Consider the following 27668-nt stretch of genomic DNA (forward strand, 5'->3'; position numbering starts at 1 on the left):
AATTCAAAAAATAACCACACAGAGCGAAAGAAGTGCTATTTCTCAATGATCGGGTAAAATTTCGAGGCTTTATTTCACGTTCCAATGATTTTATTGAAACTTTTGTAGAATCCCCATTACATACATTTCCCTAGCCTGCAAAGCAGGCGTAACATTTCCTTATAACATTACACCACAAAAACTAAGCTTGGGCTAACAGAATACTTCTTGGGTTGAGTTTGATAACTCCCAGTAATGAAACTAAAGTACGTTACCTCCACAGGTAGTCATATTATAAGAAAATATATGGCGATCAATAAAAACGTCAAAATGGACGAATGAAATCTTAGCTGATCTTTGAAAAGTAGTACCTCTTTCGCCCTATGTACTTAGATTTTGGATTTTGAAAAGAACGTTAAAACTGGCTTAATCCAAAATCTAAGTCCACAGGACAAAAGAGGTACTACTTTTCAAAGGTCAGCTAAGATTTCTTAACTTTTTCACATTTTAACGATTTATGTTTTAGCATCGCCATACATTTTCTTATAACATGACACCACAGGAACCTAGCTTGGGCTACCTGTGGTACCTCTTGAGGTCTTTTCAAGGCACATTTTCTTGTATACGTACAATGGTCTGACTTAGTAAAGTTTGATCGATGTTTCAACCAGTCCCAAAATCATGTGACAAAATGAACCCTTATGAAAATTATCGTGGATGCGAGGCAACCACAGCAAAAAAGAAAAAAAGAAAAACACACACACACAAATCAGTTTTTTTCTCGATGGAATTTGAGGAAATAGACCGTTTTCCCAAGGTTGCGTGCGTATCCTACTTGACGGGCCACAAAATTGAAAAAACGCAAATTCAGTAAAATTGAGCAGCCAGTTTCATATTTAAAGAGTAGAATAATCGATTTTGTGAATTCTAATCGAAACATTACATAGAAATGTATGATAATTTTCATAATAAAGCTCCTGTTCTGGCATCGTGCCCCGTCAAGTCCCTTAAATTTGGATGCGCACGGGCGCAAACTAGAGAAAACGGTCTATTCTTTTGTATTATAATGTTAGGACACGTTTTGAGGATAATTTTCAAAAGGGTTCATCACAGCAATACCAAAAGCGCTCCACCTTCCGAGAAGGCTCCAAGTGATTTTCCTCAAGCGCGCAGGCCCAAAGCGGGATAATGAGACATCGTTTATCATTTGGAATTTGTGATCTCTGGCTTTCAGTCTAAGGTGCCTTATTACTACAGTAGAAGACTATTTTCTTGACTAAGTCTTCTTAAGAGTTTTTATCAAAAACCTATCGCAAAATGATGCAGTATAGATGGTGAGTCTCGACGTTTGAAGTGTAGGGTATGAATTGCAACCTCGTAAGAATGAATGAAACCAGTGAAAAAGCACTGCTCCGGACGTTGGCGTATTTTAAAATAAGCCATTATGTATTGGATTCAGACTCGCTTGTTTCAGCTTGCTCAAGAACTTGTTGTAGCAGTTCATCAACAGTTTGGTCCTCAAAGTTCTCCTTTCGATCATCAACCTCCAATTCTGGCACAAGAACTCGTAATAATTTACATACATTTCCTCTTAATTCATAAAGTTGTTGAGTCCGACTTAGAAGAGCCTTGAACTGCTGTTGTGGACTCATTTTTTTGACAGCCTCAACAATACTTATGTCTATGATTGGTATAATATTTTTATCCACATTTGCTATAGTCTTCTGTTTTTGCGAATTGCCATCGTCCATATCATTTGTATCTACTTTTATTGTACTTGTGTTTGCCTCTGTCTTACTGACTGCGATATCCGTACCATCTGGATTATTATCTGTATAAGTATCTTTAGGCGGTGATGGTGGATCAATGACGATAACAGCAGAATCAGCGTTTCGTTTTCTTGGGGTTTCGTCAGCTTCTGCATCATCATCATGGGGTCTCTTCAACTTTGATAGAGGGCTGCGAGACAGTAGATATGATAAGATATAGGAAACTACCAGCTGATCTTATAATGACGTAGAAATGACGTCCCGACAAAATTGAGGTGCCATGAAGCTTGCGAAATCTTGTGAAATGCAGCCACATGCCTAACCTTTACCTACGCCCCGCTTTTATCATATTACACAGGATACCCAACGTAATTAAACTGTCCAGCATAAATGATACTAAATACTTCAATATTTTTTTCTTTATTTGAAAATATTTATCAGTCTATTCAAAAATTGCAAACAGTATGAGTGTCACACGGGTACTCATGGTTAACTTTAAACAAAATTCCCTGACTTTTCCCTGACCCCTGAGCATAAATACCTTGGAGTAGATTGTTGAGGTTCTGTCTTGACTTGCCCTGTCTCAGCAACATCAAGTGGAGTCGGTGTTTCTAGCTTGACCTAACAACAAACGATTCCCATATTCAATAAAATATTCATTTAACAAGCTAATTTTAGTAGAGTACAGTTTCCAAGACATACTAGACTTTTACAGAATATAATATCTTGCTAAAAAAAAAAAAAAAAAAACGTTTCAGATTATAAGTTTAACTGTTGTTTCATCTACGTGTCTGTTAGCCATTCTGAGGTTATGGAAAAACTGGGTCCAGTTGGCACTGCAGTGCATTTTGGGACTGTTGTAGGGGACAATACGGTCATGAAAAGTAAAAGTATCGTGGATGCGTGGCTAACATGGAATTGCAAAAGAAAGCACGCGTTTCTTCGATGGAGTGGCATTTATTTCTGTACGTTAGCCTCGCAACCTAGACAGTTTTAAGAAGGGTGTATTTGATCCTAATGTGATAGAGTGCTAAAGTTCTCATGACAAAGTAGATTGTGGTGGACGTTAACCCTATGTGCCTTGAAAACTTTGTGGAAACACTTTGATTGATGTCAACCAAAACCCTGTTTTGCAGCGACAGCAAATCGTACGACTACGCAAATGCGATTCGTGAAGCACTGAATATGTCTACATTAATGCGTTTTTAAAACGCCCCGTTTGCGTCTCAAAGAAGCGCATCGCGTCCACACTAGCGTTTTAATAACGTCCACACTAAAACGATCAAAAACGCTTATACGATCAAAAATGATGCATTATCATCGGCTGCGCATGCGAAATACAGACGTGTTGGTGTAAATGACGTCAACGTTTTCAAAAGCTTTTGTTTTCGCCTGTCCACCCTAATACGATAGGGCTCCGTATCGAATGTCCACTTTGGAAAGCGTTTTCGATCGTAATAGAGTCGACGCGAGGCCAAAACGCATCAAGGAGTATAAAATAATTGATCCAATCACGTGGAAAAGACTTTCCCGAATTTTCTTGACTGATCACAAAACAATGGATTCAAGTCGAAGTTGAACTTGATGAATAAATGAATCAAGTTTAGTCTCGACTTCAAATCATTGTTTCGCGGTTACCCAAGCGAATTTGGGAAGGCTATAGTATCACTGAAGTTTATAAACCACCACATGGGAATGAGATGATTCAAACAGCGAAGAGGAATAAGGGGTCCCAATACCAGGTGTAGTACAGACTAACCTGTGGTAGTGTCTCTCCCTGCGGTCCAGGAGTATTAGTAGTAGAATGAGAACTAATAGGCGTCTTGCCAGATGGTGCAATATATCGAAACCTGTCGTTAACAGTCACGTCCTTGCGCCCTAAGGTCGGGCTTGTCATAGATGACGATGATGTGTTATTGTCAGGTATTACAGCTGACACTGGTGAGATGGAACTCTCTGCTGCATGTCTATTGACCTCAATCAGTGATTCAAGAGGTTTGTAGTCAGACTGAGGCTTTGCCTCTATTGGTTTCGCCTGTTGTACTACGTCGGACAGAGAGTAATTTTGTTCAGGCGCTGCTAGTGATTGTACAGATACTACTTTAGGCGAGGGGTCAACAACTATAGCAGTTACGGGAACCATTGTTGGCAGATTGGCAACATGTTTAGCAGCTGCATGGCTGTTGACTTTTAACATAACAGGAGGTCCACCTACTTTAGGCACATGAGATTCTTCTACTTTTGTAACTGTTGGTCCTCCTACTTTAGGGACAACTAATGGCTCTACTTTCATTGGTGCTCCTTGAGTCGCCGCAGATGCTGTTACTAGAACGGGCTTGGTATTTGCAAGAACTGGAGAACCTGTTAAAAACATCAAATCTTAATTTTAATGTAAAGCTGTATAAAATCATTTTGCTAAAGGTTTTGTTGCGTGTTGCTGACATTATTCACCTATGATTATGATACATTTTAGCACAAATGAAAATTTTCTCGCTTTCTGATTGGTCGAGAGCCGTGGTAAATAACATGTCATACCGCTGAATTACGTCTACAAATTACGAATTAGCGTGAAACCGTTTTTCCTTTAAACATTGTGTTATTTTTTTTAATAGTAAAAACAATATTCCGATAGTTTAACATGATATGTCCTTATATACCACAATATGACTTCAACAGTCAGTGAAAATTAGTTCAGTTTTTACAACTTACAAATTTCTCGTGCGCTGATTGGTTATTTTTTAAAATCGATAGGAGGACAGACAGATAAATCTGACGTCAACGAGCGCGCGCTCTTTCTATTGGTTGTTTTGATGGCTAAAAATGAGAAGCTTTTATCGTTTTTGTTATTGTAAAAAACAAATACAGACGTAAGTTTTTTGACGATAAATTTCGTCATCACATTGTCAAAGTAGAATGCGGATCCACACCACTTTAACAATGTGATGACGAAATTGATCGTCAATAAGAGGACAGACACATAAAAAACTGATGTCTGTATTTGTTAAATGCACCCACTAAGCTACGCCTCGTGAGCAAATCATTACCATGTGTGACTACTTTAACAACGCGGAGTCCAGGTTGTTGAGCATTCTGGGTGTTTGTTGGGGCAGCTATTGCCTTGACTGTTTGATTAACTGGAGAAACAACTGGTGTCATTTTAACGTTTGTGGCAACTTGAGTCAATGCGTTTTGAGCAGGCTGGCTTGAAACTGGTGTCAAGACGACTTGTTGTCCGTTTGCTTGATGTATAATATACTTCTTCTGGACTTGTGCAGTCTGTTGTCTAGGAATAGGTGGAGCAACTACCTACATGATGAAGGAATATGACGCAGGTTATATAGAGGATCATGGCAGCCAGGACTGAGGAATAACTGAATTGAGTAAGATTTCCAAGGGGAAAATGTTGTGACTCCTGTCATGGATGCCATCACGTGATGTTGCAAAGTCTCTACAATACCAAAATTCATTAAATGACGAAGGAATGTCCCATTGAATATACGAGAAAACCGAAATGGTATTTCGATTAGAAGAATGAACAAAAATAATGATTAAATGCAAAATTTCTTTCCCATAACCCAAAATGCTTTGCTTTCTGGGGGGTAACCAACCAAAAATCTGTCCTAAAATGAAACGTTCACAATACCTGCTCTTAGCTGTACACTATGGGAAATCAGTTCAGGATGGGAAATTAGAGGATAGAAGCAAAAAATTTTTTCCCATTTTAGACCACTTATTTATTTATTTATTTATTTAAATAACTTTATCCATGATAATTATCTAATTTCCTAAGCTATCATGGAAGGGGTAAGAACAACAGAGCTTGGCTCCAAATTAAGTGCACCCTAACAAAAAATTAAATTATAATAACAACAACAAAATACGAATAATGATAAACTCTAAGTGAAAAAATCGAGTGGTGATTTACCAATTATACTTAGATGATAGTACCTAACTAAATTTATTTTTTTGTCATTCCCTTGAGAATTATTTCTCTGTTTAACGATTGCACATGAGAAGACAAATGAATATGGAAATGGTACCATCATGCCCAAGCTGAAATGGTCTATTCAGCTTCAAAAGCGTGCAATCTCTCTAGCAAATTATCGCGTGAATTCATGAGCTATGGTATTAAAGAACACTTATATGACATATATGACATATATAGACCTCTTTAGCTCAGGAGTAATGTTTACCCATTTCAGACCACGTGCCATTCACTTGAGTATCATTTCTTTGTTTAACAGTTGCGCATGAGAAGGCACATGAATATGGATACGACTCAAACAAAGAATCTCATTCTCAAGAGAATGACACATGGTCTGAGATGGGAAAACATTACACCTGAGCTAAACAGGTCTATTATTGGGTATGTCAAAAACTCTTGAAGTAGTAACTAGGAGTATAATAACATCATGTTTTATAGTTCAGTGGATACTAACCCTTACTTGAAGCTTCTGGGGACTTTGTGCTTCAGTTTTAACCGCCTTTCCTTTTTGCTGTCGAAGAAGAAAAATCAATTAATACCCTACTTCAAATATTTGAATATTTTCATTGAGTTATCTCTAACAATAGGAAATAGGCTGTGCCGGGACTAGAGTACAAACACTAGAGTGAAGTCAATAAACCTGTGCAATAGATGTTAGACTAATACATATTTAAAAATCAAACACACCCTAAATCCATTGTTTGATGTAGGTTCTTAAATTATTTGGAAAACCCAGATTCTTAAAGTCGGGGGCAGAATTGATATCAACAGGGGAGACAAGGCTTAATTATAAACCCGGGATAGGTTTTTAATTACACGGATATAATGTAAGCACTCTATTTCTAAAAGAACAAAGCAACAGTAATCTACCTCTCTGAATTCAACATAATTTAGTATTTCGTGTTTTGCATCGAAACAATGGAATTTAGGGCATAGTTGATGTTTTAAACCAATTGCGACCCTCGGTCTAGAATTCTAATGCAAAACCATGCCAGTGCGTTTGAACCTTTATTCATAGAGTCTGACCCTAATGCTATTGTTTTCTTTTGGGCTATTTTAGTAGAGTGGTTTTCATAAAACCCATGACAATGACATGCCTTATACAAATTAGTAGACCCTAATTCCATTGTGATCTTTTGTTGTCATTTCAGTATTACACACTAATTTATAATACCTGTTTCACGGGTTTATGAAAATTTCTCTATTACAAATAGACTAGTATTTGACTATTACAAATTGGATAGAAATTTTTATTTCACGGGTTAAATGTAATTTTTATTTCACTCTTACTAACCCGTAAAATAAAAAAAATACTAGTCAACAGGTAATAGCCAAATAGACACAGAAGAAAACAATAGAATTAGGGTTAACTAAAATATATTATTGCAATATCTATTTCACACGGTCTGGCATTAGTACAATTAGAGTGAAGTCATTAAACCCTTGAAATAGATATCAGACTAATAGACTTTATAGTAGACGCTAAATCCATTGTTTTCTCTTGTGTTTATTCTAACTCCACTTCATTGCTTTCCCAGCTCCTCTACAACGATTGATGGTCATTTTTTTATGCATGACCACTCAATCAGAATATCAGAAGTGGTCGGGTTCAGAAGCATAGAACATAAAAGCTGAGACCGAAATGGCATATGGGAAATGACATAATTATATTATGATTTATTCATTTGCGCCATCCATGCAATAGGATTAAAATGCCAAACGCGTATTAAAAACAGTGGATGATGCCACTGGTCGCCGGCCACAGCATGCATCTAATTAACGTACTTCCCGTGTACCACTTCGGTCTAAGCTTCTATGTTCTATGTTTCTGAACCAGACAACGATTCTTCAATTGAGTGTATAGGTTCAATTAGAATTACGAGCTACAATAAAGGCAAAATCGAACTTATATCATGTGTATAGGAAAGCACACGACCCCGAGTATAATTTGTTAATAGCACAAGCCTTTAGGTGATAAAAATTTAAAATTTTCAAAACATTACGAGTTCTTATTAAATTATGGATTGTACGAGAAGGTCGTGTTTAAAATATATGTTAAAGAAAAGGCAATCATCTACTTTTCTTTGGTCTTTTTCCAACGTTAAGATAAAATGATTCTACTCAAGATCAATTGAAATCCATAAAATAATTTCGTTATCTGCTTGTTCTTTTGAATTTTACACTGATCAAGAACGGCAAACCGACTGTCTGTTATTTTTGTTTGTTTGCAAGTGAATGCCGCTGTTGACCGTGCACACACGTGTTTTACATAGCAAGTAATAATAGATTATCCTACGGAGTACAATTAATAATTAATTGCACTACTCTTGACCATTAAGAATCGTGTAATTTTCCTGAGTGTACTATAAGATTACGAGACCTTTACTCTGAGAAAACAAATATTTCAAAATGTCACGCTATCGTGACAAAGCCCTATTATTATTCAAAATTATTTTTAGTGTTTACAAATAATCCTGAACGATTTATTGAAAGCAATCTCGGGTTCATCATTGTTATTCAAAGAACATGTGGGTTGATCATATTATTGTTATACAACCAGTACCTCAATCACTCAAATCTAACTAAATTTTGCATAAATGGCCGAAACAATAGATTCATATAGAATAATAAAAATATATAAGATACATAGAGCAATGATCGTATTTTTTACCATGCTTTTCCAGGCAGAATAGTTGGTTAATCTTTTTCCAGTAGCAGACACAGAGGTGCTCTCTATTACAGTCTTCATCATCTGGTTTATACTATTAACGCCGAGTCTTTGCTTTTTATACCACACATCTGTCGTAGGCCTGTCAATGATAGCCAAGTAAAAAGGACCGCTTTCGAGTAGTTCAGGAGGACGTCTGCAAAGATACTCTTTCAAAAGTCCAACGGGACATCTAGCACCTCCAGTGGCAAACATTTTGGGTTGACCTAATCTTCGCTTTGTGTTTAATCCACCTTGCCTCGTCTTAGTTGGGTTTTCGCTTAACGTAAAGTACTCGACTCCTCGGTCGTCTCTACATAGCTTCAAATCCTCCACACTCATAGAATAGTGTACTTCCCTTCCACGGAGACCAAAATGCTGAGTTAGAATCCACCACATTGTCTGGCAGAGTGTTCTTGGACTTCCTGAACCCAGTTTTTCGTTCTCCCATAGCTCATCTTCCTCGAGTATCGATCCCGCTTTAGAGACCGGTCTTTTGTCTTTTCTTTCTTTACGAAGTAGCTTGGCTCTTCCCTCAAGGACTTGCTTCGACTGGTGGAATTCACGGTCTTTGGTGATAGAAAATGGGTATCCCTGATCACGCAAATGCCTGTCTAGACTTGCCATCATTACTTTAAGACTTTCTGGTTCATAATGGTCGCCATTTTTGTTTCGTACTTCGGCGTAAAAGCGCTGCAGGATTTCGTCAAGTATTACTGGCGGGTTTTCTTCGAGATTCGGATTTACGTTTCGCTCTTCAGCCCAGCTACGCCAAACTTTCAACCACGTTTGTGTACTCTTTTGAGTGTTTTCATTTTTTGTTTTTTCTTTTAGATTTTGTATCTCGTTTTCATCAAGAACGGCAAAGCGGCTGTAGCTGTCGGCCATTTTTGCTTACGTTTATAAGTTTGCTGCTTATTGGCCGTCTTTTGGTGTGTTTCCCATAGCAACTTAATAGGTACTCCACGAAGTACAATTAAGGATCAGGCTTACTGCACTCGACCAATCAGAATCGAGTAATTTTAATGAATATGCTATTGATGTTTTTTCATTATGTTAAACCGCACGACCTCGGGTTGAATTAATAATTTAGAGTTACAAGTGATCGAGTCGACCCGTGGAATGAAAATTACTAGTCAAATGGACACAAAAGACAACGATGGAATTAGGGTCTACTAAAGTGTATTCTAGTCTAAAATATATTTCACAGGTTTAGTGACTTCACTCTAGTTTGAAAGTTATTGTAATAGAAAGAGGCTTTAGGAGAGGCTTTGCTTATTTTAAACCCAACAAATTACTAAGTTCTAATTGGTCTAGTGACGTACAATTAATCGATTCTTAATTTTTCATTTCTAGTACAGTAAACAAAGCGTGGTTCCGCTACCCCCATAGCGTGGATCCTACAGATCAATAAAGGATCAACTGCACTGCTCTCGACCAATCAAAATCGAGTAATTTTATTGAGTGTACTATAAAAGTACTTTTACTCCGACGAAGGACTAGCGTCCGAAACGTCAGTAAGTTTTTTCATCTTTTCATGGTGTATAATTTACCTTTTTATCGTTACTGTTTCATTAGAAACACAGACACAGCCCACACTAGGTTTTAGCTAGTTACCTCTTCTTTTTATAAAAGTAATAAATGATTTCAAGGAAGACTAACCTGTTGAAGGGCTTCCTTTTGTTGTTTACTTTTTGCCTCTACTGCTTTCGTGAGCCTGTCAATTGACACATAATTATCATAAATTAGATATCCTTAATATGCTATTGATGGTTTTCACGGTGGCCATGTTGGAGGAACTTAACAAAAAAATTGTCAATGAATTCTTTTGTTATATCCTCCAACATGGCCTCTGTATCTTTTGTCATTTAATTCTCTTGGGAATGGTTGAAAACCATCAATATACACTCAATTGTAAATTCATTGTCGGATTCAAAACACAGAACAAACAAGCTAGCAGCAAAAGGTATTCTGGGAAATGACATTATAATCTGATGCATTCATTTGATCATGTTTTAAGAGCCTCCATGTTTCTGTCAGTACGACAATTTATGAACAATCCATGTGTTGTAGAGCACATGCAGTAAAACCATGAAATCAAAACAAGTTGAGTGGCGGATCCAGGGGAGGGGTGCAGGTGGTGTGCACCCCTCCCTGGTTCCACTTTGTGCTCCTACTTCGACGATAACCAATTTTGTTTTTTCCCTTTGATTCTAAGGGGTGCACCCCTCCCTGGGTTAACTTTGCGCGCAGCAACCTCCCCTGAAAACATTCCTGCATTTGCCCCTGCAAGTTGATACTAAGAAATAGCACTATTTAATGAATAATAGTTGCTATCACTCAACCAGAACATTTATTACACAAAGACAGCAATACACAACACACCATTTGAAAGTTAACTGGTTGAGTGATAGCAACTATTATTCACTAAATAGCTACTATTATTGTCAGTCACTAGATACATCTATTTAACATACTATACTTCCCAAGTCCCATTTCAGTCTAAGGCTGTGTTCATAATGTATGCCGGGGGGGGGGGGGGGGGTGGGGGGCAGGGGAAAATTTTTACCATTAAAATGGGTGGGGGGGGGGGGGGGGGGTTTGAAATTTTTTTAAAGAGAATTGGGGGGGATGCAAAATGTTTAGAAGAAGCTACGAGAGATTGCCTGGGGGGATAGTTATATTTTGGGGGACTTCAAGGGGGGTCTTAAGAATGTTTTTGTCATTTAAAGATTTCACCTTTCCCCCTCTCCCATACATTATGAACACAGCCTAAGTAGCTTCTATGTTTTATGTTTTGAACCGGACAAATGATTTTGCAATAAAACACTTATCCATGCACTAACATGAGATACACAATCAAATCAAAAATAAAAACAAAACACATAATCAATTACTGGGTTTCACGTGAGGTCATTTCCTGTCTCATGTCAAATGTTCATCAGTTGAATCACAAGTTTTCAATAGCATTCTTTCTGGTTGACAGCACATGGTGGTCAGTGTTTGACCACCATTCGGAGCAGATAATGAGATTCAAAGACTTTTATCAGCTGATTGAAACCCAGCAATACAAAACAAAAGATTATAACCAAAAAAGCTGATTCAAACATTACAGTACATGATTCTATGTTACAATTATCTTAATGATATTATCTTAACGACATTATCTTAACAATATTATCTTAACAATATTATCTTAACAATATTATCTTAACAGTGTGTGTAATAAACATCTCATTTTTGACCTTCATCTAAAATAGTAACTGATCTCATTAACTTTTTTTGATTGAAAGAAGTCAAAATAAATGACTTTCAGAATGACGTGTATTCATCAATCATTATCTTGCATCTCATTGGATATATTTATAAATGTATACTACAACCTTTTTGCAATCAAATGTATATCTCATTTCATATATATCAATAATTAAACATACTTTTGAAGCTCTGCTTCTTTTTTCTGAATTTCTTTTTCTTTGACTTGGAGTTCTAACTCTTTGACTGCTTTAGCTTCCTGGGAAAAAGAATAAGAATATATTAAATGATTTGTAATATTGTTATGAGCCAGCACTCTTACGAATGAACAGAACAAGTGGTTATACTTTCAGCACCATAAAAAAGTGGTAAAAAGAGGAAAAGAATATATTATATGCAAATGGAAAACTGTCAATACAACAGTTTGACATTTGATCCATATTGCTGTTGTTGAAGACCACAGACTCATTTGCACAGACTTAGAATTGTTTTTATAAGTTGCTATTCACATACAGTCGATCCCAAAAACGTTGTCCAAGTGAAAAGAGGTTTATAGGACAATAAATGTCACGTGTCTCATTAAATATTCAGTTTTACGCGCGTGTGGAAATAGGAATCTGAACGTGCTGCATCACATGCGTGGCAGAAAATGTCGACGGCGGGTAATTCAAAACAAGTTCTTTCGACTTTAGAATTTCGGGTTTTGGACTCCAAGAAGAAGTCTAGCTACGTTGTAAGAAGTTTACCCATTTTATCAGTGTTAGAGACCGTTTCAGAGCTACGTTCTGAGCTAGTGAAAGCCTTACCAGACTTAAAGAACGTTCTGCAAGACTGAGTAATGAGTAATGAGCAAACCAATCTGCACGTACCATACCTTCTTGCGCGTGAATCCAAGCCTGTGGACCGTTCTGCATAATGTTTGGGCACTAAAAGCAGAGCCAGTTGTATTGAATATTTTCGACGCTATTTCATTCAATTGCATTTCAGGATGTTCTAGAAGACACTCCATGACGATATACTCTTCATGCGGAAAAAGTGTTCCTGTTTGAAGAGGTCGACCGACGGGCCAAGGATTAATGTCTCCACTAGTGTACACGTCCGTTTGACCGTTTTAGGACTTACAAACAGATTAGAAGCTATCTCCTGGTATGTTTTTGCATAAAACAAATGTCGGTATACCATTCTCCAACTTAAATCATCCGAGAAAGCCCGCGGCATCTTTCAGATTCAGTTTTCAATACTGTAATTTACTTTTGCATCAGTATGCTAATTAAAAAAATCCACGCGCATAAAACTGAATATTTAATGAACACGTGACATTTATTGTCCTATAAACCTCTTTTCACTTGGACAACGTTTTTGGGATCGACTGTATAACATTAACAGTGACTACACACCAACCAAGGCCATCCCCTAAAAAATTTCATACAAATTAGCAAAATCACGATTGAGAATTTAAACAATATAATCTGTACACAAAGAGTGCTCACACTAAATCCGTGAAACAAATACTAATTTTTAGCACTAAATAGTGACAATCAAACAATAGAAAACAAAGGATTCTGCATGAAATAGTACTATTTAATGTTCACGGTTTTAGTGCGTGCACTCTATATATTTTTCCTTAAAACCATATATTTTACTTTATACGAGTACATGTGTACGATCAGGAGAACACAATTAATTTGGTAACTATGATTACACAGAGTAATTTTCATCTAGGCCCTTCTAGATCGAATGTCTGTATTTAGAAGTGTTTCCATAACATTTCCAGAAAGCAAAAAGTTTTGAAGGTCATGTGCCTATGGAATGTCATGGAAATGCAGTGATTGACATTAATCGCAACTGACTTTGTTACGACGGCAAATTGTACAATTTAGGGTTGCAATTGCAAAGTTTACTATCAATGAAATCAGACTGTCAGATCATAATGACCTATATTTACCTTTTCTCTTCTCTTTTTTTCTTCAAGTTCTTTTTCTCTAAAAGTTCAAATACAGTTTTTTGCTGGTGAGATGGAATAATCCAAATTACACAGGCTTTGGAATTTACTCATTTATTTTTATTTGTTATTCTTATTTGTTATTTATTTGAAGCAACCCTTCAATTTAATAAATCAATAACTAGATTAATTAATAATACATGAACACAATTTATTTATTTATTTATAATCAAAAAGAGAGAAAGGAAAAGAAAAAGAAAGAAAATAACTTAATGAGCATTCATTCAACGGAGGCTTTGCAATTGTTGCAAGACCCTGGAGACTAGTTTAAGGCTTATGATTGGTCGAATCTTGAGCAATAGACCTCTTCGGCTTGAGGTAATGTTTTCCTATTTCAGATCATGTGTCATTCCCTTGAGAATAAAATTCTTTGTTTGAGTGCATCCATATTCATGTGTCTTCTCATGTGCTACCCAGCGCAAACCTTAAACAAAGAAATGATACTCTAGGGAATGACACGTGGTCTGAAATGGTCAGAAAACGTCAGAGCCGAAGAGGCCTATTCAGTAATCAATAAGAAATTAATCCAGTGTTCTTACCAGGCCGTGCCATTGCGGGATTCGCGCATAAAAAACAGTAATGGCGCACAAATGTCAACTCTGTGCGCCCCCAAGGGCGCATTAATTATCCATAGAATTTTTCCTGATAGTTTTAAAAGATTTATAGTACTTTTGAAATAATAAAAGTCGCATCATACTGTCAATAAACAAGGTGAAAGTCCACATGAAACGCCACGAATCGAAACATAGCCGCCATCTTGTATTCCCTTGCCAAGAGGTCTGGGACTATTCTGTGTTAACTGACCTTGTTTATTGAAGTCTCAAATTCTATTGTGTTGTCATTACTAATAAAACTGTCTTACATTGTTGTAGATTTGCAACAGTTACTGGCTAAAAACATTATTATTCTTTGTTTTAAGATTTTGGAAATGGCCCATCCAGTTTTCTAAATGGTCCCTAAATTTTGGATTGGTGGGTCCTTTGACCCCCTGAAAGAAATTCCTGGTCAGAACAATGAGAATCAGGATTTTTTTTTGTCAGAAATAACAATTAAAATCTGCATTTCAAATAAATTCAACTCGCTAGGATATGCTAATTAATATATCTGCACTATTCCACTATATACCATTGCACTATAATATTTTAAATCATTTGATCTTACACTGTACTTACAATCTTTTCTTTTGTTTTTTGACATAAGGTTGTACTGCTTCCTCCTTTTCCTCCTCCAGCTCCTCCGGCACATCACATGACCTCCACTGTTTCTCAGGATGGTCATAACAGTACCATTTTTCTGGAAGATCTTCAGACTTGACAGAAGCAGGTAGCTTTCTCCATTTCAGACATTCTGGATTATCACACTGAACCCACAACTGATCAGGCACAGACCTTAAGGGTATATATATATGTTATTTACCGGCCAGGAGATCCGGATAGGGGAAAACTATGCCCGAGGTCTTGAATATACGGACCGAGGCCCGTTTTGAAGACCAAGGGCACAGTTTTTCCCTATCTGGACCGACTATAGGACAATAAATAACTTTTTTTTTTTTTTCCATATTTTTTTAACTTGTTTTTGTAATTATTTTGTGTTGCCGTTTAGCGGCAAAGGATACCGGACCGTGTGCGCAGGCAGATACTGACAAAATACAGCCCACTCAAACAGCCAATCAGAATGCAAGATTTTTTAGGATACTGGACCGGAAAAAATAATCTTATTTGCGTTTTGGTCTGACTGTTTGGTCTGGTTTATGATATTCCATGATTTCGGGAAACTAGTGATGCAATATTTTTAATACTTATAATAATTCTACCTAAAGTGAATAGTTGAATGGTGAAATCTTTCTTTATGTCCAGTGATTTGTAATTTTAGAAATAAATATTAAAGGGGCACTTGCATGAAAACTCGGACCCCAATTTTTGAAAGTCTGAATAATTGAAGTATTTGAGGATAATATGACTCAATTATGACTATGTAAACATGATTAGTGAAGATTTTAGCCTGGGAGTCACTTGCAGATGAGAAATTTTGGTTTAAAAGCAAAAACAACAATAGGGTTGAGTAAATGACGTCATCTACTCACGATTTAGATGCTGAATAAAATTGATCATTTATATCCCCCACTTTTTACTGTGAAGAAAATATGTTGCTTGACTACTATCTGGGCCATATAGATAAGTTTAACCAAGTTTCAAGTCATTTCCAATTTTCATCGATTTTCATCCAAGTGCCCCTTTAAATACAGAGTTCTGCACTACTTACTCAACCTCCTTTGGTTCTGGAATAAGTGCATTGCTGTTGGTCTGTGCTTTTCCTTTCTTCTCATTCCTAATAACACAAAAATATATAAATCAGGGATCTTTAGTAGCACTTACAATGTAGACTCCTGTACGTGTACTGCCATCTTTCATTCTGTCTATCCTTTTCTGTGAGTCCTTTCCATAGTGTCTGGAGAGGGAGACATTCCCCATTGCTCTAATTAAATGGTTTTTTTTTCCTTTTGTTAAACTAACAAACAAAAAACAACACTTTTTTAAGTGCTCCAACCTCCGGCTTTGAATTCTCTGTTCTGCTGCAGGGTTAGTCTCAATTTTGTATGCAAATACTTTGAATATATGTCCCACGAAGGTCTGTGAAATTGCAAAGTGTTTGTATTATTGAAGTTGTTTAATTTACTGTAATTGGCATTTAGATACTGAAATAAGGCTGACCTTGTATGAATGATCAAGGAGCACAGAATTATTTGAGGAATTCAAAACAGTTTATTTTTTGATGCTAACATCACTTACACTTCCTGCAGTGTACTTTATTTCTGAATGGAGCAAAGAAAAAAAGCTGGATTTTCCCCTAGTTTAATTTAATGCGTGTGCACACATGCCATATGGTTTGATTGCATTTTTCTTTGTGAATTGTAACATTTTTCATTTCCCTGAGGATGGCCCAGTATAGTAGGCCAAAAGCTCGGATCATATTTATTAAATTTATGGTTGATAAGACAAACTATTATCAATGGTTTTTTTTGTTTAGTTAAAAACCAATAAATTCCACAATATATCTATTCTCATCCTCACCAGTAATCATTTAGCTTTGATCCAAGGGCACTCATACTTGATCTATAAACAAATAAAGAGGTTCACATTTATCAGAGATCAATTTATTTTCCAAATATACAATGTAAATAACCATTCACATACTACATGTAAGCATCCATCCAATCTAACCATCCAGGATTTCCACAGAGAGTTGAATACCAAGAACAGAGGCAACAAGCCATATAGATTTTTTTTAAAAGACATAACTAGGTAAAAACTAGTCACAGGAAAAAAACCGGATTCCCAAATTAGGAATTCGTTGAGAATTTCCTTGAATTCCCACGAATTCCCATCCAATTCCCAGAGAGAACGAAATTGAGAACGTGGCACTGATTCCCAATGTTAGTTTGTTGGGAATGTTGTTTTTCTATTGGGTATTAGAAGGAAATTCCCAACAATAAATCCCAACGTTGGTGTTCGAATTGGGAATTCAAGGAAATTCCCAACAATTCCCAACTTGTGAATCCGGTTTTTTCCCTGTGGTGAGCTGCATCGGTGTTTCTAATGTAAAAGTATAATGATAAAAAGGTAAATTATGCACCGTGAAAAGATGAAAAAATTTACTGATGTTTCGGACGCTACTCCTTCATTGGAGTAAAAGAGTAATTTAATTTACCTTTTTTTCATTACTGATACATTTTTTTAGGGAAGAACTGGGTGGAGTTGATATTGCCTCTAATTCTGGGAGCATTTTAGTGGGCATATTTTCAAGATGGCATTTATTTTGCCTTTAAAACATTCCAACAATTTACTGCAATTACAGCTCAACCAAGTTTTTTTCTTAACCTTGTAATGTCTAAACCAGCTGAGTGGTGAACCCGGCACGCAAAGCATGAATGGACAGAATGACCGGCCTTAAAGCATTTTTGGAGCTTGAAAGAATGAAGGAAATGTGGCTCTAAAAAGTGAATTTCTTTTATTCTTCCTTTCCATATTTCTGCTACTTGTAGCACTTATATATCAAGTCAATTTTCAGTGAAAAATCAAAAAAAAAAAAAAAAAAAAAAAAAAAAAAAGAGAAGAACATGCAAAAGTTGGGTTACAGTAGCCTGTTAATGAGAACTGGCAGCAAAACATCTAAACACACTGTGATTGGCTGAAACAAAATTCACAGCTCAGCTGGAATAAGCACAACAACCGCACACATTCATACCTGTAAGCTTTGGTATAATCAAAGTCTTGTTTATTATGTGTTGGCTTAAGGTAATCACATTGAATTACTCCTATCACTCCAACACCAAAATTATTAGCCTACAAAAATAGACAAAATACAATAGTTCAAAGCATTATTTTCAATCATATAAGAACCAGCTGATGTGAGAAAAAATGGAAAAAAATGTTTTATATTTTTATTTCAATGGTAGGCATGTTGTTATTTTTTCGGTGGTCAAGTAGTAAGGGTTCATGACACCTCAGCAGTCATATCAATTCTACATCACTATTTCAGATCATCTGAACTAGTTTAAAAAAATAAAATACTGGATGTACATGTCATTTGACATTGGGTCACAGCTGAACAAAATGAAAAATGGTGGGCTTAAAGTAATAAAAACACATTATGCAAAATGCACAAAATGCATTAGGAGAATTCAAAACTACTCTAACAAAATGGGGGAGGGCTGAGCCCCTACAGACTCTTAAAGTGGGGGCTCTAGTGCCCCACAGTCTCCACTGCCTATGCCATAGAGATAATAGAGGTTTTGCACCATCAGGTGACGGCAGCCATGTTAGATGGCAGGAACAATACAATTATTTAACATGAGAAAGAACTCAATTCCCGAGAGCAAAGGGATTTTATTGTTCTGCCATCCAACCACAGGCAGTCCAAGCAGTATTATGGGATTGGCATGTGATGCTGCAAAACCTCTATTACCAGCTGTGAATCACATTATAAAAGGGCATAAAAAGTGATATAAATTTTGAAACTACAAAAGTGTTTATAATTTGTTTACTTACACGTAACTGGTATCCCACACGAACATATGGTTTGATTAAACGATTGCGATGATACATCATGATGCCATAGTGGTTTTTGTTTTGACTAAATCCAAAGGTTACTTTTATTGGTTTGGACTGTATGGTATGAGTTAAGGCAACTAGACCTCAAATACTGTAGCTATATCATTGGGCTGCCTTCTACAAGCTTGCTAATGAGTGTGTGTCTTCATCATCTTCCAGAATATGAAATTGGTTACTATCAACAGAAGTCACTTGCTGTAATATCTGCGTTTTGACTGGGGGGGGGGGGGGGGGGGGGGCAACTAACATTTGGAAGCTTTGAGGATCTTGGAGGTTGTACAAGTTTTTTGATTTCTGGTTTCAGGCTAGCTTTAGAAATAGTCAGATAGTCAGAATACCTTGAGAACTTATGTTGGTATATAAGCTGCTAGTTGCATTTATTTGCCTCCCCCCAGTTAATTCAAAAAAGTCATGTGACTGACAGTAAGCAGTAGAGCGTTTTCACATGACGTCAGTGGCCATTATGGGGTACCAAAACAATACATTTCTATCCTTCAAGAATTTAACTCTGTTTTTATGCAAATACTGTGCAGAAAGTTTCTATCGTTTATGGCTGTCTTCTCACGTGAGTGAAAACACTCTATATAGCTGGAGGAACTTAACAAACCATATCTCTAGCCCGGCAATACAATAGTCCAGAAACAATGTTCTGGGTGCTATGAATTAAGAATAACAAAAGGAAATAAAGGATACAGTTCCTTGTGGTTTATAGGTGTCCACTTCTGTTTTACTAAGACTTTTAGCAATCACTGTGGTTCTTACTTTCTTGCCCCTCAAGATGATTTGCATGCGTGGTCTAAGGTACAATATTGAGCAGTATGCCTGTGAAGAAAATATAGTTGTGTTATTCAAGTATGTTTTCCTCTTCACAACAATTATAGATAATTATAATGAGAATGTACACTCTTATGGTATATGCTTGGGTTTATACACTGGTGAGGACCAAGTTTTAGCTTTAATCAATATTTATAGTTTTTCTCTCTCACGGCTTTAGTTATGCAAATTACTGAAAATTATAATCTTTCTTTTAGTTATATACAGTACAATAGTCTCCTTCACAGTTCCCTGCGCCATCTTGAAAGGTAGTCGTGCCTTTGCATCGAATCAAGATGGTGAGCTTGCAATGATAGACACATATGAATAATATTGTCCAAGGTGTTAGAAAAGGTCTCTATCATTGCAAGCTCACCGTTCGTCTCGCTTCGAAGCATAGGCACGGCTACCTTTCAAGATGGCGCAGGGAACTGTAAAGGGGACTATTACTGGGAATCCAGTAGTTTACATCGAGTTCCAAGATCGATCTGCGAACTGTCATCCCATGTGATGATTGAAATTTTAAAAGTAATCCTAGTCCTAGTAGCCATACATTCTCTGTAAATTTTCTACTCTCAATAAAAATTTACTTAACATCAAGATGCTTTCTTATAAAATTACAAACATTTTTTTTGCTAATTAGCCTTGGTGAATATTCCATACATAACATTTAAGGTACTACCCATGCATGCTTAGTGCTACTACGACGAAAATCGCTCAAACTTGGATTCAGCTGAAACTTCCTAAGAATACTCTTTAAAGGTCCAATAATCACTGCATGAAGTGTTTTCTTGATATTCAGGACGAAAGTATGATATTTTTACGATTATGTTTTGGAGTCTGTGACGTCATACACTCAACATCGAACATCGCTCCATACATTTCTTTGTAGTTTATGATCAAAATATCAGTAGTAAAGGGATAAAGAAATACCCAAACACCCCAAAATATAAATTATAGTCACAAGTAATATGAAATTAGCACATTAGCCACTCTTTGGGCTTCATAGGAATAAAATAAATTAAGGATTTATATACAAAGAAATATATGTAGCAATGTTTGATGTTGAGTGTATGACGTCACAGACTCCAAAAAATAATCGTAAAAATATCATACTTTCGTACTGAATATCGAGAAAACACTTCATACAGTGATTATTGGACCTTTAAAGAGTATTTTTAGGAAGTTTCAGCTGAATCCAAGTTTGAGCGATTTTCGTCGTAGTAGCACTTTAAGTATTAAAGTAATAGGACATAAATGATAAAATCTACTGGATTATACTGGAGATCAAGTGAACATTTTACAAAAATTTTACTAAGCTATTAATGGATAGTTTAAGCCACATAATTTTGCTAAGTTACAGACTCTTAAATCCCAGACTCTTAAATTAAAAAAAAAAAAAAAAAAAAAAAGCAAACAAAGAGGGAAAAAAAAAACAACAAACAAAAAACAAAACAAAACAAAACAAAAAAACAAAACAACCACCAAAAGCAAACAAAATAATTAAAAAGAAAAAAAAAAAAAAAAACCAGAACAAAACACAAAGTGTTTCACTGCATTAACAGATTCACAGATTCACTCTCTACATTGCAGGGCTTACAATAATGGCTAGTCAGTTGCCATCAATGATCACTGGACAAGTTAGTTTTAGCTTTTAGTCATAGCTTAACGTTACTGGTCAAAATGACTGGACAAGTTCCTATTCTGGTCAGACATTGTCCATTGGCTGGCCCGCATTTCAAGCCCTGAATGGTCACCCTTCTATACATACCCTTAATGAGTAGTCTGATTCAGGAATATGATTCTGTCTCTCTTGTCTCCTGTATTTGTTACTCTCTGATTCTACATCATCTGGGATTCTAATATCATGAATATCTGAGCGGAAATCAAACTCTGGATTGCCATCTTGAGTCTTACGCATGCCACTAATGACAATTCTAGTTCCACTTTCACTTGGGATGTTGTTAAACTGCTCTTGTAGTTCTGCTTCAGTTTTGAATAGACTATATTTTAATATGTCTCGCAAGGCCTTGTCGCCATCAGCTCTTTCAACCATATGTACGAGGGAGTTAAGAATAAATATTTGATCAGACTTTGTGTTTCTCCTTTTACAATTTGTATCTCAATGAAATATGTATGCTATGATTGGTCAAATAGTTACTTAGCCTGCAAAGGGGCCAAGAAGGCTCTCCCCACCTTTTGGGCCACTATGCAAGCAATTTGCATTATAATTAGATTAATGATACTAGCATATTAGTCAAATCCAACTAGTGGTCTAGCATCACTGTGCCGACACACTAGCCGGGACCAATCACCACATACAGTGAAAACAAAAGAATCAAACTTACTCGAACCAATCAGGAATAAGCAACAAAGTCTAGATATCTGAGAAAAATACTTAGATGTTATCAACAACTGTGGGAATAAGAGATTGTGATTGGCTGAGGCTAATATGATACTGATGTTGCTCTTTCCTGATTGGCTAAAAAAAAAATAATCTTAAATTTTATTCAAGTGGTAGTGTGTATGCAGTAATGCTGCATTCTGATTGGATAAGCTGTTACTAGCCTATAATTTATATCCTACTGGTAGCAAAAAGTGCCAGCTTGAAAACCAAAGCATAAAAGCATAACTTTATTGCCATTTTCATAAATATGTGAACTCCGTAGCTGAGGGCTGCATGCTAAAATTTATTTTTTCGCTGTGCTGCCAGTCAAAAATATGAAAGATACAGACTAATATTAGTCTTGATTGACGGCAGCCAAAAGCCTAATTTCAGCATGCAGCTCACAATTACAGAATTTGCATGTTGATGAACATGGAAGTAATTCATAACTTGTTTGCATCTATATATATTTGTATGACTAGTTGAATTTGCCTAAGACAATTATTAGTCCTCTCACCCTCATGGCCTATGTGTCAATTAACTCATAGCCCATGGGCTCAAGAGCTAATTGTTGTGATAAATGGGTAAGTTATACACCGTGATAAGATGAAAAAACTTACTGACGCTTCAGACGCTAGTCCTTCGTCGGAGTAAAAGAGGAATTGTTAATTAGCTGAATTGGATGTGCTTTTACCTATTGTTTATTAAATGGGTCTCAGGCATAAAAGCAAAAAAAAATCTTGGATTTTGGATCAATGTGAAATCATCCCAGGGTAATTAAACATAAACAAAAAAATATGGCCATCTTACAATTTCCTAGAAATTACATGATATGAGTGCTTAAAAAGGAATTTTTTTGTTTTCATTAAAAATAAATTCCATTTCCGATAAAGTTAAAAATAAAAATTAGAGATAAATGATTTGATTTTCTGGCGGTAACATTGAGTTTAAACTGTTTGGCGCGAAATAGAAAAGGGAGCGGAAATACATGTACCGAGTAGTAAAACTTAAAGGGCCACTTGGACGAAAATTGTTCCAAAATTAAAACTCTTTCATTCGAGCTGGAACTTTGCTGAAATAATCTTGAACACATTAAGAACCTCTCACTGAAATATCTTTCTGATATTCGAAAGGAAAGGGCCAAAATTTTACGATTTATTTTCGTCCGCCATTAATTTCTTTGTGTCACGGCCAACGAGTCATTATGTACAGCAGTTTTACGCTGTGACGTCATTTACTCAACGCTGTCATGTTAGCGTCGTTTTGACTATACATTTCTTGTTAAATTACCTGAAGTTTATTTGATGTTTTAAACGCGTTATCGTGAAAAGAATCTCTAAACAGACTTTTTTTAAACCTTTGATACCTCTTCAAATATGATGGAAACTCCTTTGGACGCTCGCTTTGTCAATCCTGAAGAGTTAGAACCATAAATTATAATGTATGAAGATGAAGCCGAACTAGAAGAAGAAGCAATGCTTGGGAAGAGGTTTTCATAAAAATTCCTTACGTTCATTTCATTATTTGTATTTGCTACCTACTGTCCATGATATAAAGATCTTAAATTTGAAGTTTCAATGTAATCTAATAGTGATTGATGTTATGAAAACAACCGATTGCCTTTTGAATTCTGCGTTGTGATATAAAGATTTGTGACAATATACTTAGATCTATGTGCCGAATAATTTAGAATGTGATCTCGTAATTCTCCTAGCTGATTTACTACAGAACGGTTATTATTTGCTTCAAAATGTTTATTATGCATTGAATAGGTACAAACATACGATTATCTAATATCATCTTTGTAATAGAACATGTCAAAGGTTTCTTATTTATTACTCGCGCGACAGCGGCGTCTGTCACTCAGCTCGTAGATTTTTCTTTCATTGTGTCGGATGTCTCGCGGACCCAAATTGTGGGGTTGTTCTTTGCCCTTGTATGTAAATATACCTTGAAAAATTGTTATCCTTAAAATGATTCGAATCCCGAATATCTCAGTCACTTCGCGCGATGGAACCGCTAGAATCTCGTCCATGCGTCCTACTTTGTTGTGATTCTTGGCTTGCCGAGATGTATTGAAATTTTCGAATTATGATCGTCAGTATTATTGAAACTGAAAAATTTCAGCGCCTAGACATTGTTTGGTCATATAGTAGTTAGGAAACCGAATGAAACATTAAATATTTTCTGGATAAACCAAATAAACCGAGTTTTACGAACATGGCACATACATTACCCACCAATGTTTTGGTTTGGGTTGAGTAAATGACGTCATAAGTACTCGTGCCAGTCTTCTTGAGTCGAATTCTGTGATTCAAAGAAATTAATGGCGGACGAAAATAAATCGTAAAATTTTGGCCCTTCCCTTTCGAATATTAGAAAGATATTTCAGTGAGAGGTTCTTAATGTGTTCAAGATTATTTCAGCAAAGTTCCAGCTCGAATGAAAGAGTTTTAATTTTGGAGCGATTTTCGTCCAAGTGGCCCTTTAAAAGAAGTTCATTTAAAAGGATATCTCCATTTGAATCCCACGAAACAATAGGAACAAGAATGGTCTGGGCTTTAATTTCTTCCAGGTAAGTTTGAGACAAGAGACCAACACTTCTTGAATCTTGTTGTTTAGTGAATACGATTGCATCTTTTCCAAGACGCATGGAACCCGATTTGAAACCATTGCCGTAATGTCCGACAGGAAGATGGTCGTTCTTCGCTACCTACACAGCAAAATGAAACCATTTGACATCAAATAAGTTATTCTCGTATATATTACACCTAAGAGAATAATAAACATGGTTTAAAAAAACACCATGAAGGTAAGTTTTATTATTCAAATCAAGTTGGACTGCAAAACAAAGCGACTGTACCTTTTCACAAAATCCAAAACTGAAACAAAAACAAAAATACAGTTATTAAAACGGGCTTTCTAGCACTGCAAAGATTTTTAGGGTTTCTTCTTTATTTACCTCAACATTTTGTGGAGTTTCAGGGAATCCATCCCTTCGCCGTTGTCAGTAAAGGTGAGACAGTGATCGCTTCTCGTACCGTATCGTTTGATGTCGATCCAAAGCTGACTTGCATCCACATCAGGATCATATGCATTATCTGCAAATATCCATCATACAAATGAATTAAACCAAGTCTCTGGATAAAATCAGGCTAGGATATTCCACTGTTTGAACCCTAATGATCAAATAATTTACCTATCAGTTCTGCAATGGCGCTAAATGGCCAGGTATGACTTGTCGAGTTTGTGTGCAAATATTTTGGACTCAGCTGAAGGGAAAAAACACACGATTAAATACAAGATAGATAGATCTGCAACTGCTGAAGGCTAATCGTTACTCACTGTGCTTAACCGGATTCCTTGTTCGCCTGGGATAAGGTTAATATGCGACATATTTTGGATGAGTTTTTGTGTGACTGAACGTCACGATCGTAAAAATCCTTCACTTCACTGTTTTCGATCGAGAAGACTGAGCGCGAGCTCGAATTTTGTTTTTACGAACACTCTCAAGGGTGGAACGTCTGGAATGACTGACACATGTCACTTTTTCCAAGACACCATCCAATCAAATCCCTAAGTTAACTTGATTGACAGTTACATGTAAAACTGCAACTACCAATCAAACAAGAGGTACATGTCGTTAACTTTAAGAACATTCTTGGTGTTTCCGGTTTTTGAATTTTTTCGTTTTTGTCGTCAAAAATAATTGTCTAAATATCTCAATAAATTTTCAGGGTTTTTTTTTAATATCACAAGCAAAAATGAGTTTTTTTACCCAAATAGTGGGCGTAGTAATATGTTGAATAACACGACACGACACTCATCACTGCCGCGCGCACCGTTGTTTTATATTCTCCACTTTAAAAACGAGTTGGAAAACTGGGTCCGACTCTTCCCGAAAAGGCTTATGGGATGCCTTGAAGGGACAACAAGATCGAATCGCCATGCCGAAATATCACTGTTGTGTTCCTAAGTGTCACGTTTCTCACAGGAATAAACCCCCTGAAGTCCAATTCTATCGGATCCCATCTGATCCTGGACAAAGGAAGATATACAAGGTGATCCTGAAGAACGATAGCCTTAAATTGGACTCTCAAAACACTCGTATTTGCTCGTTGCATTGGGAAGGCGGCAAGAAACTAAGTCGAACACATCTTCCAACACTTTTTCCGTGGACTACCCCACGAAATGAAAGAAGAAAGCTCGTCAGAAGAGAATATTTCAACGCACGAAGATTAATTTCAGTTGAAAATGTAGGAGTGATAGACGAAGGGCAAGAAGGATCGGCAACAAAGTTTGTTGACGACAAACATATCTGCAGTTTTATCTACAAAGGCCACTGTCGTAAGTCTGATAAAGTGAGCCTGGATGACGAACGGCAAGCTATTTGCGAGAAGCTTAGTAAATTTGAAAGAGAAACTAAGGAATTAAAGGATGAATTGAAGCAAAAAATACAAGTAATCGATGAAATGAAGGAAAAATTAATGGATGCTGACCATACAATCAAAAGACTAGAGTACCAAATATCAAATACAAGGTTTGACATTGATAAGTATCAACAAAATGATAAGGATATTGAATTCTATACAGGTTTACCAGACTATTCAACACTTTTGCTGTGCTTTAATCTGGTGGAAGATTCTGCCCAGAGAATGAGCTACATAAATCATGATAAAAAACAATCTGTTAACAAGTTGGGGAGACTAAGAATTCTAACACTGTTCCAGGAATTTGTCATGGTTTTAATGAGGATAAGACTTGGTCTTTTTGAGAAAGATCTAGCTCATCGTTTTCTCATTTCAGACTCATCAGTATCTCTGATTGTAAGGACATGGCTGAGACTTTTACGTTCAGAGTTTGAGCCACTTATCAACCTACCTCCAAGAGATGTAATTACTCTTCACAGTCCAAAGCAATTTAAAGAACTGTTTCCTAAAGTTGCAATTATTGTTGACTGTACCGAGATTGAAATGGAGAAACCCAGTGCTTTAGATTTACAGTCAGCATGTTACTCATCTTATAAGAGTAAGCCAACTATGAAATGTCTAATTGGTATCACACCCAGTGGCGTGACAGCATTTGTTAGCGAGCTGTTCCCAGGCAGCACCTCTGATAAAGAGATCACTGTTATGAGTGGTTTTCTTGACATTTTGCAACATGGAGATGAAGTAATGGCCGATAAAGGCTTTAATGTCAAGGATGAGCTTGCATCAGTTGGGGTATCACTGGCAATGCCTGAATATTTGAAGAAAGATACCCAGTTTACCATAGATCAAAGCATCAAAAACAAAACTATAGCTAGTTTAAGGGTTCATGTAGAGAGGCTCATGGAGAGGATAAAGAACTGGCACATTATCGATAAAAGAATCCCTATTTCCATGGCACCATATGCAAGTGACATAGTCATAGTTATTTGCACATTGTCAAATTTCCTACCCCCTTTGATCAAATAAATTCAAAACTAAATTCAAAGGTGGAGACAGTTATCATAAAATACAATTATTTTTGAGTACAAGTATGGTGTCTTTATTCTCTTGTTCTCTTTAGTGAAGAGTGGTTTACAAAATCCTGTTAAATAATATAAAACAAGAATTAAGTGCTCCCTATTGAACTGGTATTATTTCACAGCATTTTGCCAAAAAGATCTGCACTATTTGC

General features: G+C 36.4%; 2 protein-coding genes across 2 annotated transcripts; one reads left to right on the forward strand and one right to left on the reverse strand.

Moving 5' to 3' along the window:
• Nucleotides 1-68: 68 nt before the first annotated feature.
• Nucleotides 69-25469, reverse strand: LOC116307277 (uncharacterized). The gene is made up of 22 exons (XM_089038029.1): nt 25353-25469; nt 25207-25279; nt 24970-25108; nt 24871-24889; nt 24522-24720; nt 21393-21679; nt 19502-19630; nt 18746-18862; nt 17943-18040; nt 16769-16810; nt 15960-16025; nt 14870-15085; nt 13641-13677; nt 11878-11954; nt 10103-10157; nt 9800-9840; nt 8405-9317; nt 6188-6244; nt 4793-5054; nt 3508-4109; nt 2290-2369; nt 69-1938 (listed from the first exon to the last, which is right to left on the reverse strand). Exons 1-22 carry the CDS (start codon nt 25401-25403, stop codon nt 1422-1424), a joined length of 4077 nt encoding a protein of 1358 aa, XP_088894155.1. The 5' UTR covers nt 25404-25469; the 3' UTR covers nt 69-1421.
• A 443-nt stretch (nt 25470-25912) lies between these two features.
• Nucleotides 25913-27525, forward strand: LOC148906422 (uncharacterized). The gene has a single exon (XM_089038190.1). It carries the CDS (start codon nt 25955-25957, stop codon nt 27461-27463), a length of 1509 nt encoding a protein of 502 aa, XP_088894316.1. The 5' UTR covers nt 25913-25954; the 3' UTR covers nt 27464-27525.
• Nucleotides 27526-27668: the final 143 nt, after the last annotated feature.

This window comes from Actinia tenebrosa, unplaced genomic scaffold (assembly GCF_029948245.1).
Source record: "Actinia tenebrosa isolate PJP-AT-01 unplaced genomic scaffold, QUT_ActTen_1.0 PGA_scaffold5__44_contigs__length_20552954, whole genome shotgun sequence".
NCBI classification, from domain to species: domain Eukaryota; kingdom Metazoa; phylum Cnidaria; class Anthozoa; order Actiniaria; family Actiniidae; genus Actinia; species Actinia tenebrosa.